General features: G+C 35.8%; 1 protein-coding gene across 5 annotated transcripts in view; it reads left to right on the top strand.

Annotated features, from left to right (window-relative positions):
* LOC109093738 (kinesin light chain 1) overlaps nucleotides 1-10946 on the top strand; it is a 34066-nt gene extending 23120 nt beyond the window's left edge. For 2 of the 5 annotated variants that reach the window (XM_042768589.1, XM_042768590.1), the window contains exons 15-17: nucleotides 4881-5011; nucleotides 7366-7429; nucleotides 8707-10946. In XM_042768589.1, coding sequence (XP_042624523.1) covers nucleotides 4881-5011; nucleotides 7366-7429; nucleotides 8707-8772 — 261 coding nt within the window. In that variant the 3' untranslated portion in view covers nucleotides 8773-10946. Of the gene's footprint in view, nucleotides 1-1825; nucleotides 3604-4880; nucleotides 5012-7365; nucleotides 7430-8706 lie in introns of those variants that run through there. The other 3 variants (XM_042768591.1, XM_042768592.1, XM_042768593.1) reach the window with 2 other exon arrangements.
* The last annotated feature ends 1357 nt before the right edge of the window (nucleotides 10947-12303 follow it).

Raw genomic sequence — 12303 nt, forward strand, 5'->3', positions numbered from 1 at the left:
CTAGCATTGGTTCTTCTGAGGAGTATATTCAGGATGAGCTCATTTCTGACTTAATAACATAGTATATGTAAATGCATACACAAATGCAGCAAATTTTCTGATGCCTTGAATGAAGGCAGATGCCAAAAACCTGGCAAATATAGTTCAGTATCATCCTCAAAGGCACATAAATCAGCTGGGCACATAATTTATCTGGTTAATTCGACTTTGTTGGAATAAAATTCCCATTCACTTCTGATTGTTGAACAAAATAAGATCTGTGACCAACAAAAGTTTACAATTTCTTTCACTTTTTATTTAAGATAATCTTGACAAATAAACACAACTTTTATGAATTTTGAAGCTTAAAATGATATTGCCAGAATTAAAAACTATAGTTAGGTTATAAATGGACTAGACAATGGTCATACAGCTTTAACATCACCATCACTAAGCTTCTGACTACTCTTTATATCTTTATTTACAATCTACAAGTTGTAAAGTTGTGCTAGAATTGCTTGCAGGGGTGCAACTATAAACACGGAGGCTGTAAAAGCAGACTATTGAGTGGATGAGTTTACTTGTTCAGCGTCATGATGTTTAATGTGCCAGACAATCTCTGTAGTCTTATTTCACCACTTTTTAGCAACCATCTTTTTCAAGACACCTTAAACATCACAAATGGGGTATTATTGATGCATTTTATGTCATACAGTAAAATGTGAAAATATATTGAGCTTGTGTTGACCACAGACCTCATTTCAGGGAATTAACCAAAAACCCATTCAACATACCCATTGACTTCAAGAGTTAGTTCACCCCAAAATGAAAATTCTGTCATTAATTACTCACCCTCATCTCGTTCCAAGCCCGTAAGACCTTCGCTCATCTTTGGGAAACAAATTAAGATATTTTTGATAAAATCCGAGAGCTTTCTGACCCTCCATAGACAGCAAGGCAACTGAAACATTCAAGGCCCACAAAGGAAGTAAGGAGATCATTAAAATAGTTCATGTGACATCAGTGGTTCAACCTTAAATTTACGATTTTGTGTGCAAAGAAAACAAAAATAATGGCTTTATTCAACGTTTTCTTTATTTAACGATGTCCTTCCTTTCTGAGCCTCGAATGTTTCAGTTGTGTTGCTGTCTGTAGAGGGTCAGAAAGCTCTCGGATTTTATCAAAATATCTTAATTCGTTATGGTTGGTCGGATTGTGGGTTTGGTATTAGATTTGGTTGAGTATTTATTGATATAATTTTCATTTTTGGGTAAACTATGCCTTTCAGGACAATGGAACTGTAAGAGCAAAAACACAAACTTGTTTCTGGGTTTAAAACTTATTCCTGCAAAATTGTTAGAACTGCTGATTTTTGTGGGAAGTATTCACTCACATTAAACATTAAACTTCCTCAGCAAGAACTGTTAGTGCACCATCACAGTAGTTGACCTAGAAGAGTAAACTGACTACAGAAGAAGACAGCTTGCTCTACTGCTTGTAGAACTGTGGCAATTGTGGGAATTCTGAGAGTAGAGAGATGTGAGATGTGTGAGCTTTTAAGTTTCAGGTGACATGTGTTATGGATTTTGTGTTTTTTTTTTTTTTTCTAGTAAGTTTTAGTCCTTTTTGCCATCCCATCTTCTGTGTTACGCATCCTATATTTCTTTCTCTTTTTTTTCTGTCTCTTTCATTGTCAGAACTTTCAAGTTCAGTCTCCCTAATAATGTAACATTTTGTCTCTGTTCCTCTTTCTCTATAACCTCTGTCTCCTTCTTGTGTACTTACTCTGCCTCCTCTTGCATTGCTCTCTCTCTCTCTCTCTCTTTGTTTCTCGTGTGGTTGGCAGGTGTAACTCCAGATGCCTTGTTGTGGTTGTTGAACTTACCTTCTGCATGACGGACGCCCTCCTTACTCCTCTCTCCAGCTTTGCTGTTTTTCGTCTCCTCTCTCCGAACGGCACCTTTCCTTCTCCTCCTCCTCTTCCTCCTCCTCCTGTGGGCTAAAGCAGGCCCGACCGGCCAAGATCCTTGGCCTTTCCTTCTTGTCAAAGCTGAACTAAGTCTCTCTTCTATCTTGCATCACTATAATAATCTGTCAGTCTGTAATATGTCAGTAGACAGATCTCTTCTTGTCTTTCAGTCTCTTTAACAGTTTGTCTGTTCATCTGGGATGTAACCTGCCACTGTGTCTCTGTGCCTCTAATTAACTTCCAGTAGAGCTCCTACTGTATAAAGCTCTCACTCTCTGTTTTCCTGCTCAGTTACTCCAGAGGGACTATCCTCCATTTTCCTTCCCATCTCTAACACTGACTGGAATTTTCATCTCAGCTATATTGTCTTAATTCAGCTGCTTTGGTGTTTAAGCAATAGTCCACCCAAGAATGAAAATTCTGTCATTATTTCCTCACCCTCATGTTGTTCCAAACCTATCTGCTGTTATCTTTCTCCACTGAACACAAATGGATTTTTTCTTGATATTGACTATATCTGTCAAGCTACCATAAAAAAAAGAGTCTATGACTAGCACTATATTCTAAGTCCGTTTAAAAGATCCATGTAAAGATAAAATAAACATGCACATTTGGAACAACGTGAGGTGATTCTTTAATGGAAGGCAGAACTTGAAAATAAATCGTAGTCAGAGAAGATGTCACATTTAATTTGGCATTAAAAGAAACTCTACTCTGAGTAATGTTTGTGCTGTACATTTAACATACATCCTCCATGAAAGCAATGTTCTGGGTGTTCAATACAAATTAAACTCAACAGCATTTTTGGCATAATGTCCGTTACCAAAAAAAATTTGAATTTTTAGAAAAGTAAAAATCATGGTTACAGTAATGCAGTCCTTAAAGTTTAAAATCATGTTAAATAAAACATTATTCAGTAAAATTTTGTTTTACTGTGGACTTTACAGTTTGAAACATTATTACATACATATAAGTTTTAAAAAGTATGGCCACAAGTCCAAAGAAAAAATAAAAGAATGATAGAGGAATGTAGCTATATATATATATATATATATATAAATTACATTTTAATTCAGTTATTATCGTGGACTATCTGTAAACATCTGTTATGTGAAATGGCTTATTCAGAGCAGTACTAAATAAAAACTAAATTAAACTGAGGGATGAGTTGAAATTATATGCGGTGAAAATTGCCATTATGTCTCAAATGCTGTGAACAGAGCTTCTCTTGTATTGAAGTTAACATTGGTTTACGCTGCAGAGCCTGTGACACAGTTCTCATTGGTTCCCCTTAATGTCCTGTAGTGCTGGAAGCCATTTGAACTCATTTGTAATGCTGTCTCTCTCACACTTCATGTACAGTGCATTAATGTGGCATGGTTGTGTTGTTTAGCTTCTGTGTAGACCAAATCTTGCTTCCACACACTTTTTCAGACATTTCATATTGACCACTATTTTGAGACCATTGTATAAAGTAAAACACTAGAGAAGGGAGATGGGTAGATGAGAAGAAAGAGAGGGACGAGATGGGACGAGTAGAAGCATGTCTGTAGAATCTGATGCTCTTGTTTTCTTTCTCCTACTAACTTGTTCTCTGGTGTGTTGCTGCGTCTTGTGTCTTTCATAACTTCTAATAAAACTGACTGCTCACCACAGCCTCTGCCTGTGTGCTCTTTCTCTTCATCTGTTTCTGAATGCGTGTGTTGTGGCTGATTGCTGTAACAGCTTGTCTTTTTAATATGAGGTGTTGGTCATAATTTTTCTGGGTCAGTGTGCATCTTCAGCCCTCTCCTTCCTCCCCCCTCCATCAACCCCTCCTCACTTTTCCAAGCCCCTGGATGCTTAGCCAGGCTCAGGGGTCAAAGGTGAGAGGTCGCAGCAGAGGAGACTGCAGCAGAGCAGACTGTGGTAAAGATCGGAGTATGGGGGACCTACAGGATATTACATACGATCACAGGAAATTCTCAAATTTAGGAAATTCAATTCATTTTTGAAATTGTGATTTTACATTTTCGATTTCTGTAGAGAATATAAACCTTTCTAGTTATGCTCAGCTCATCAAATGTTTTGTTAGCTAGAATTTGCTGTTTTGTGAGTGCAGTCTCTATACAGTTGATTTTTAAATTTAATAATTTGTAATCATTCTTATGCGGTAATCAGGAATGACTGGAAAAGTAATAGAGTGGCATTAAGAAATGGTGAAAATGTTTGCAGTCATTTTCTGAAAAAGCCTGAAATTTAAACAAAATCAGATTTTTGTTCTGCATTGAAATTTGTTAAAAGAAAATTTCATAAAGTTGTGAATGAAGATAAATAAGGACTCTATTTATTCTTTGTAGAGAAAAAAAATTGTGAAGATTTAGCTGTGGTCGTGTGTAAGCAGTATTTAAAGAGACTCAAAAATGAGGGTTTTAGGTAAATTGTGGTCTTGTGTATGAGGTTTTTAGGTAGATTTATAAATTAGTTTTTTTTGATGTAATTTTAAATGGTTCATAATATTGTTGTAGAAATAACCTTAAAGGGATAGTTCACCCTTAAATTAAATTTGTCATGTTCTCACCCTAATATTATTCCAAACCTACAAGACTTTAGTTCATCTTCGGGATACAGATTAATTTTTTTTTTTATTACGCTCTTACTATTTTTGTCTGTCTGTTGAAAGTCCAAGCAACCAACATTTTCAAGCTTCATGTTAATCATAATTATGTCACTTATGGGTTATGTTAAGTCTTATGGTTTAGAAACAAAGAATTTGCAGGATTTTCATTTTTGGGTGAACTGTCCCTTTAAATCTAACACAGCTGAGGACCATATTTACAGATCAGGTAAGTTGGGTGTGTTTCACGAGTATGTGCCAGGGGACTGTGCCCTCTTTCACTAATGTGCAGTATGTAAATGTGTGGTTTTGACGCTGTAGCTTTTCTGTTCGCAGGACGGCTCGGGCTCGCTGAAGCGCAGCGGTTCCTTTAGTAAACTGCGGGCTTCTATCCGGCGCAGCAGTGAGAAACTGGTCCGCAAACTCAAAGGAGGCGGCTTACGAGAAAACGAACCCAAAAATCCGGGGTAAATATCATAACTTCCCTCCCTATTCTGAGACCAAACCTCCCCACTGCGGACTAAACAATGGCTGACTAAACTGTGACCATTACGCCTCAAACACAACATACACTGGATTAATAACAGATCGACTTGCTAAGGTTTAAAAACAGGGAAAGGGAAATGCTTTTTCGATTCGAGTTTTAACTAACCTCTGCAGTGGCGATCTCAAGGAGCAGGATTGAGCACCCGAGTTTAGGATCCCAAAGGGACAAAATGATCTGTATCAATCTGTATCGCCAGATCTCTGTCTGGAATGATGTCATTAGACTTTCTAAAAATAATTTAAAGGGTCATTGGGAGATTAAGGTGAATGGCCTAATCTGAATTACTCTTAACACTGGATGACACCAAGAAATTGCTTTTCCCCTCCTCAAAACCGTTTTGAAAAGGGATTTATAGAATTATCTCTTTAATGTGAGGGAGGCTTACTGCATGGAGATGGGATTTTGCACATTGTGATGACGTTATATTGAAGGAAAGTCCTCTGCTGGTATATGCAAAGCCTCTTTCTCTTTCACCCAGTTTTAAGTGGATGAAGGAATTTGCTTGCTTTATTAACTGGACTGTGTTTTTTGCACAAGTACAAACCTTCGTAACCCTGAATTGGCATCTAATGTGACTGGTGACATTATGATGCAGTGTGTCTGTTACTGGGGTCCCTGTAGCATCTGATTTGCCAGATGTGACTAACTTCTCTCCTTACCCTGTAAAATGCAATTTATGTTTTTATTTTATTTATTTTTTATTTTTTGCATTTTAACTTTATTTTCTGGTGAGTGTAATTATGGGTACTTTATCTTTTATGCCTTTTTGCTTGGTGACTTTTCTTGATGCCTTTTCATGTCTGCTTGGATCTGTTTTTTTATTTAAGGACTTTTATTTCTCTGTGCTGTGTTGTACATTTGTTTCATTTTGAATAAACATTTCCATGCAGATTTGCTGTCTGCTGCATGCCTGTTTCCTCCATTTTCTGTCTTGTGGTCTCATTTGCTGTTACCCAATTTTTTTTTTTTACCTCTCTTCTCATCTTCTTATACCTTGTGTCTACCAACTCCCTGACAAATGTCTTCATTTTATATATATATATATATATATATATATATATATATATATATTATATATATATATTATATATATATATGTGTATGTGTGTGTGAGTATATATATATATATATATATATATGTGTGTGTGTGTGTATGTATGTATGTATGTATATTGTATGTATGTATGTATGTATAGTATATATATATATATATATATATATATATATATATATATATATATATATATATAGATATATATATATAGATATATATATAAGATAAATGGCCAATACCATTCTATGGTTTCAAAAAAAAAAAAAAGAGAAAAAAAATATATAAAAATTATATATATAAATATAAATAAGAGATGTTTAGCTAATTATGACGACAGCTGCTTCTGAAAAGCCTGGAAATGTGAAAATGGTCCATTGCAGATCCTGTTTGGCGTCTATTTAGTCTATATGATTTTGTGCAGTGTAATATAAAAAAATAATAACAATTTTTGAGCACTGAAGGAATAGTTAACCCAGAAATTAACGTTCTGTACTCACCCTCATGTCTTTTCAAACATTAATGTTTTTAACACCTACGAAGATCTTAGAAGGATAATAAAAGGGCATAGAGGAAAGCTTAAAGTGGATCCTAAATGTTATGCAGACTAGTACAATGGTTTTTGTGTGGTTTTCAGACTGAAAGTGAGGCCATTATATTTTTGAAAAAAGTAAGAGACTTTTTGTAAAAAAAAAATTGCATCATCCATATTCAATCTATCATGTCACGTTCAGTAACTATATATCTGAAAATGGCATTTTGGCATCAACGATGTAAAACGTGGTGTAATACATTTACATGCCATTTATTGATTTGTGAAAAATAGGAGTGTACGGGCTTGAAACAGCACGAGGGTGAGTACAAACAGACCCCTTTAACATAATAAGTGAAACATCAGAGGATAAACAGAGGCCTGTATTGAAATATCTCAGCAGTATTGTTATCACTGTACATTTAAGCTAGATTTTTTGTTCTGTATGAAAATATTTATTATTTTATTGAGTAATGAGTGAAGTGTCAAAAACTAAATGGCGGATGACTAACGTAACACAGTATGTCAGTGCACGTGGTGTTTTGTAAGGTAACATCGAGTGAAATTTGTATTAACATGTTTTAACCCACACATTCCCATCCCACAAACCCCCACCTTACCCCCACTGTGACCCCTCACCCCTGGCCTTTGACCTAACTGACGTGCTTGCATGTGGCTCTCTCGGATGCAGCATGAAGAGGGCCAGCTCTCTTGGAGTTCTCAACGAGCCGGATAAACCTGTGGATGAACTCAACGTAAGACCACATCCTTCACTGCTCTTTTTCTTCCTCTCTTCTGACAGCTTTCTCTTCAGTTTTTCACCCAATCTGTTCTTGCTATGTCTCCATCTTGAATATATTTGTTCCTTTCTGTCTCCCTCAGTACCTCCTGTTCTCTGTTTTGTTTTTCTGGCCCATCTGTCTGGCACTTTTCAGTCTTTCAGTCTCATACTCAGTGTTTTTGAGGGCATCTATAATCAACACACCCACAGCTCCATCATCACCATATTAACACACGTTAATGAATGCGTGAGATCTCACAGAATAACACAATTGATTGTTTGCTAAAATCATTGGTAACCATTGATGGTCTTGGGTAATATAATAAACATTATGTTAGGAAACAATCCTAAAGTTGAGCTAGTGCATAGTTCAGTGCATTTATAATATCTAAAGAGAAATGTATAGTCATCTCAACAATACTATTTCAAATTATACTTTTCTGATTATATCTTCAAGGTCACTATGTAATGAAAATGTCCACATCTAAATGCTAACATAACTCCTAAAAGTTTTAGAGCATTTTAGCAATTAAAACATACAATCTTTTCTTTTCTTTACATTAGCAAGTAGCAAATTATAATTCGCAGTTGTGTTGTAAACCAAACCTAAGATCCGATATGAGGAACAAACTTCACGACTGTTAAAAAAACATTTATGCATGCATTCTGCATGTAGTCATTGTCATGTGCCTTATGGCATCAGTTGCATTGCTTGACTGCCATTTGTCATGTTGGCCTCATGGGGTAGTTAAGTGTCAATTAGATGTGCACTTCAGAATCTTGGTGGACATAGTAGGTTGCATACTAGTTTTCACATATTATATAGTATAGGGACAATGCCTTTATGTCTGTTTGAATAAGAAATATTGTAAAGAAAACTCTTCTGCAAGTGATTTATCTTTAAGTACTGCTTGGCCTGTACATGTACTTTTTGTGGGCTTCTTTTAGGTCACAATCTTTACCCAAATATGGCTGCTTCCCTACTGTATAGTATGTATTCTTGGCTTTTTCCAACTCCAAAACAGGACATTTGTGTCCTGGCAAAATGCAACTGATAATGGGATTAAATGGTATAAACTGTCAAATAGACTGCAAAACAAAGCAGCAGTTTACATGTTTCTTGTACTGATTCAGTTCACAAAAAGTTGTTTGTATGACTTATCTTGTGGTGACTTTACCCTGAACAGTCGTTCACTTCCATCGAGATCTCCCGAGGTCCATTTATTGTCTCTTTCTTTTCATTTCCGTCAGGAACGAAATAATCGTCTAAGGAAGTCACGGGACCTGAGTTCCAGTCACACTGACCTGGCACACTGAAGGTCTGCTGTTGGACGTCCCGATGAAGAGAGGTACTAAGAGGTCTCTTCATTGGGCTGACATGAACTGACAGGACTACCTTCTCCGGAAGGGGACTTTTGCTCTGGTGTCTCTGTATATGTATTTAATTTCTGGTAAGTTAGCTGTAGAAATGACAACTGATGTAAAAACTCAACCAGAACCAAAGTGCACATTTGACATTTTTATGTTCTGCAAAGATGAAAATTAGTTGAAAACAGAAAATAGATAATGCTATTCAGGCTCAGGTTGAGACTAGACACTCTAATGGCATTTTTGCTGCTTTCATGTGGTTTATTTTCCTTTGTTTTATTTTGAGATGTACTTTGACACTATTTTAAAACCAACAACTGTAGGACTGTTTTTATTAATTAAGGCTTATAGTGACAGAGGTGTGCATATTTGAGTGTTTATAGACGAAATTGTCTTTATTTTATTTTTTTACCATTTTCCCTCTTTGTGACTTAATATTCTGCTATTGACAACTTTAATGTTGTTTATACCTTGAGTTACACTAGAGGACCATGATGCTAAAGTACTGATTCAATCAAACCTATTCCCTTAATAAAGAGAGAACTGCACCGTGTTTATGAAGTTCTGTTTACATGAGTTATGGTTTAATGATGCACACTTTTTTTATTGCTTTTGAGAAGTGTGGGGGGGGGGGTCTGGTTTGTAACGTAAGAAATATGAAAATCCCTCTCTCATGGTAAAAAGAAAATAATTTAAAGTGGTTTACGCTGCCACAGAGATCTATACGTTCAGAATGTGGATTAAATCTCAGGACTGAAAGAACATATTGATTATATCAGTCCTTTGCATGTTTACCTCAGTTTTTATTGGTTACGTTTGGTTTATAGATGCTTTCGGTTGATGGACTGGTTTCACCTCTCACACCAGCTCCAGCACTAAAATATTTGCTAAAGAGGTCTATAAACTTAATATTACACATTTTCATGAACAGTAACAACAGCAAGCCTTTTTCTCTCACTGTTATTTATGAGGTAAAGCAATGCTGTTATCTTACATGGAGTTATAAGTACAGCTACTCCAGATTAAAATGCACTGGAACATGAATTCTGCCCCCAGATGTTTAACTACAGTACCTGTTTGAAAGCAGTGTGCCTTGTGAGTGCCTCAGGCAGGTTCTTACTAATGAACGTGGAAGTTATTGATTTTGAGTGTGACAGCAGAAGAGTTTAAGCTCTGTAAGGTCAAATGTCGGTCATGATTTTACAAAGTAATTATTCATTTTAAATACTGTGGTCAAATAAATGCCCAAAATACTGTATATCAGTGTATCATGTCATGGATTTATGCTAATATAGTGCACTGCTCAACTGACCTTCTTGACGTTGTTTCTTCTTTCTTTGTTCTCCATATCCATGTAACACTTTCTATGGTTGGTAATATATGACTGCCTCGTGCAGTAATTCATTCATCTTGTGTGTATACGTGTGTTTTCTCTGTAAAACGCATGTTAATGCTCTGCATTGTGACGATGTGCAATAGGGTAGCTGCTGTGTGTTGCTGGTTTTGATCTCACATGCAATGTTTTACTGACAAAAGCTGGAATATCTGCTTGGCTTGTGTTTCGGTTATCTTTGTACTCTAAACGAATAAATATATCATTAACACTTTTATTCATAGAGTATCCAGATATTTTATGTCACTAATTTCTGCTTTGTTACACATTTGTGGGACTAAATGTGAATGTCACATGTTCGAATTTTATTTTCAGATGGTTTATATTCTGCCTTTTTTTGACTGTTGATCAGTTTGTGTTATATTTAGTCATTGCTGTTGTGATTTTTTTTTAAACAGGGTTACGGATGTGGCACTCGCAAAATATACTCTCAAAGGTTCCAATTAAAGTGTGGCCTGTATGATATAACCCGGACATACTGTTTGTCTGTTGATGTTGCATTCCTACTGTCTGTCTCCGTCTTCTACCATTTGTTTTCATAATGTTTTGTATTATGTTGTATGTGTGTATATTTGTGTGTATTCTGAACTTCGCACTGGACTCATGTATATTCCACGTTCTCAGGCTGTCGCTGTGCTGGCTACACTTCATTTACTGCCATGTTTGTTTTGATGTGTGTTGCTCTGAATATCATTTGGTAAACTTGAATAAAGACAACAGAAGTACTCTACCACTGTAAGATTTTCTGGATTCTAGTTCCCCCTGTTGGCAAGTTGAAGTGTTTTATATCTTTTCCCTTTCACCAGTGGATCCTCTGCAGTGAATGGGTGCCGTCAGAATGAGAGTCCAAACAGCTGATAAAAACATCACAATAATATGCAAGTAATCCACACCATTCCAGTCCATCAGTTAACGTCTTGTGAATTGAAAAGATGCATGTGTGAAAGAAACAAATCCATTGACATTTTTAACTTTAAACTTTTGCTTTTGGCTAAAATACAAGTTCTCTGTCCATAATATGGCTTTTCCAGTGAAAACGTTGTCTCCTGAATCAGGAAAGAAATGTGCAAAGATTGAGCACAGTTTAAAAGCCAAAACAGTTCTAAACAAATAAATCAGTGGATTTTTGATATTGATGTAAAAGGACAACTGGGGGTGGACTTTTTCAATGGAAGAAGTGTTATTATGGATTATGGACTGGTATTTTGAAGGTTTAAAGTTAAAATGCCTTGATGGATTTGTTCCTTATAAACAAGCAGGTTTTTACTTCACAAGATGTTAATTGATGGCCTGGAGCCGTGTGGATTATTGTGATGTTATTTATCAGCTGTTTGGACTCTCTGTCTGACGGCACCCATTCACTGCAGAGGATCCATTGGTGAGCAAGTGATGTAATGCTACATTTCTCCAAATCTGTTCTGATGAACAAACAAGCTCATCTACATCTTAGATGCCCTGAGGATGATTACATTTTCAGCAAAATGTATTTTTTTTATTTTTTGGGTGAACTATTTCTTCTAGAGGAGTTGAGTAGCCTATAATAATAAGGTATAAACACATGCTTTATGTAAATATAATAAAGATAATAGATACATATTACTCAAGTCAAAAAGTTCAAAACTTGTACTTGCTTTTTAAAACCAAAATGACAATGCTGAGCATTTAGGAAACAAATTTATTGCACATAATTGATGCTTTTATTTGAATAACAAATACTTTTAGGCTTTTACTAATTCAACATACACTGCATTGATCTTTCCTCAAACAGACACAGAGAAAAACATTACAACATCATTCCCATGTTTCACAACTTAAATCAAACCAGTAAAGTTTATTAAACAGCAGTGAGGACATTTAATCACACTCATCTTTGGCTAGATGGTCATGTTTTCCCTTATGTAGGCTACATACAACTCAACTTCAGTTTCCTCTTTGTATAGCAAAGTCTTTATGTAAAAATGTGACAAACCTTACGACAATAAGTGATGCAAAGACGCATAATAAAACTGGATAACTGATCTTTTCTTATTCTTACTGTTGTTGACCCTCTCAATATGTTTCAAACAGGCAGACCTTTCCTTCAGTAC

The sequence above is a fragment of the Cyprinus carpio genome, chromosome A13, assembly GCF_018340385.1.
Source record: "Cyprinus carpio isolate SPL01 chromosome A13, ASM1834038v1, whole genome shotgun sequence".
NCBI classification, from domain to species: Eukaryota; Metazoa; Chordata; class Actinopteri; order Cypriniformes; family Cyprinidae; genus Cyprinus; species Cyprinus carpio.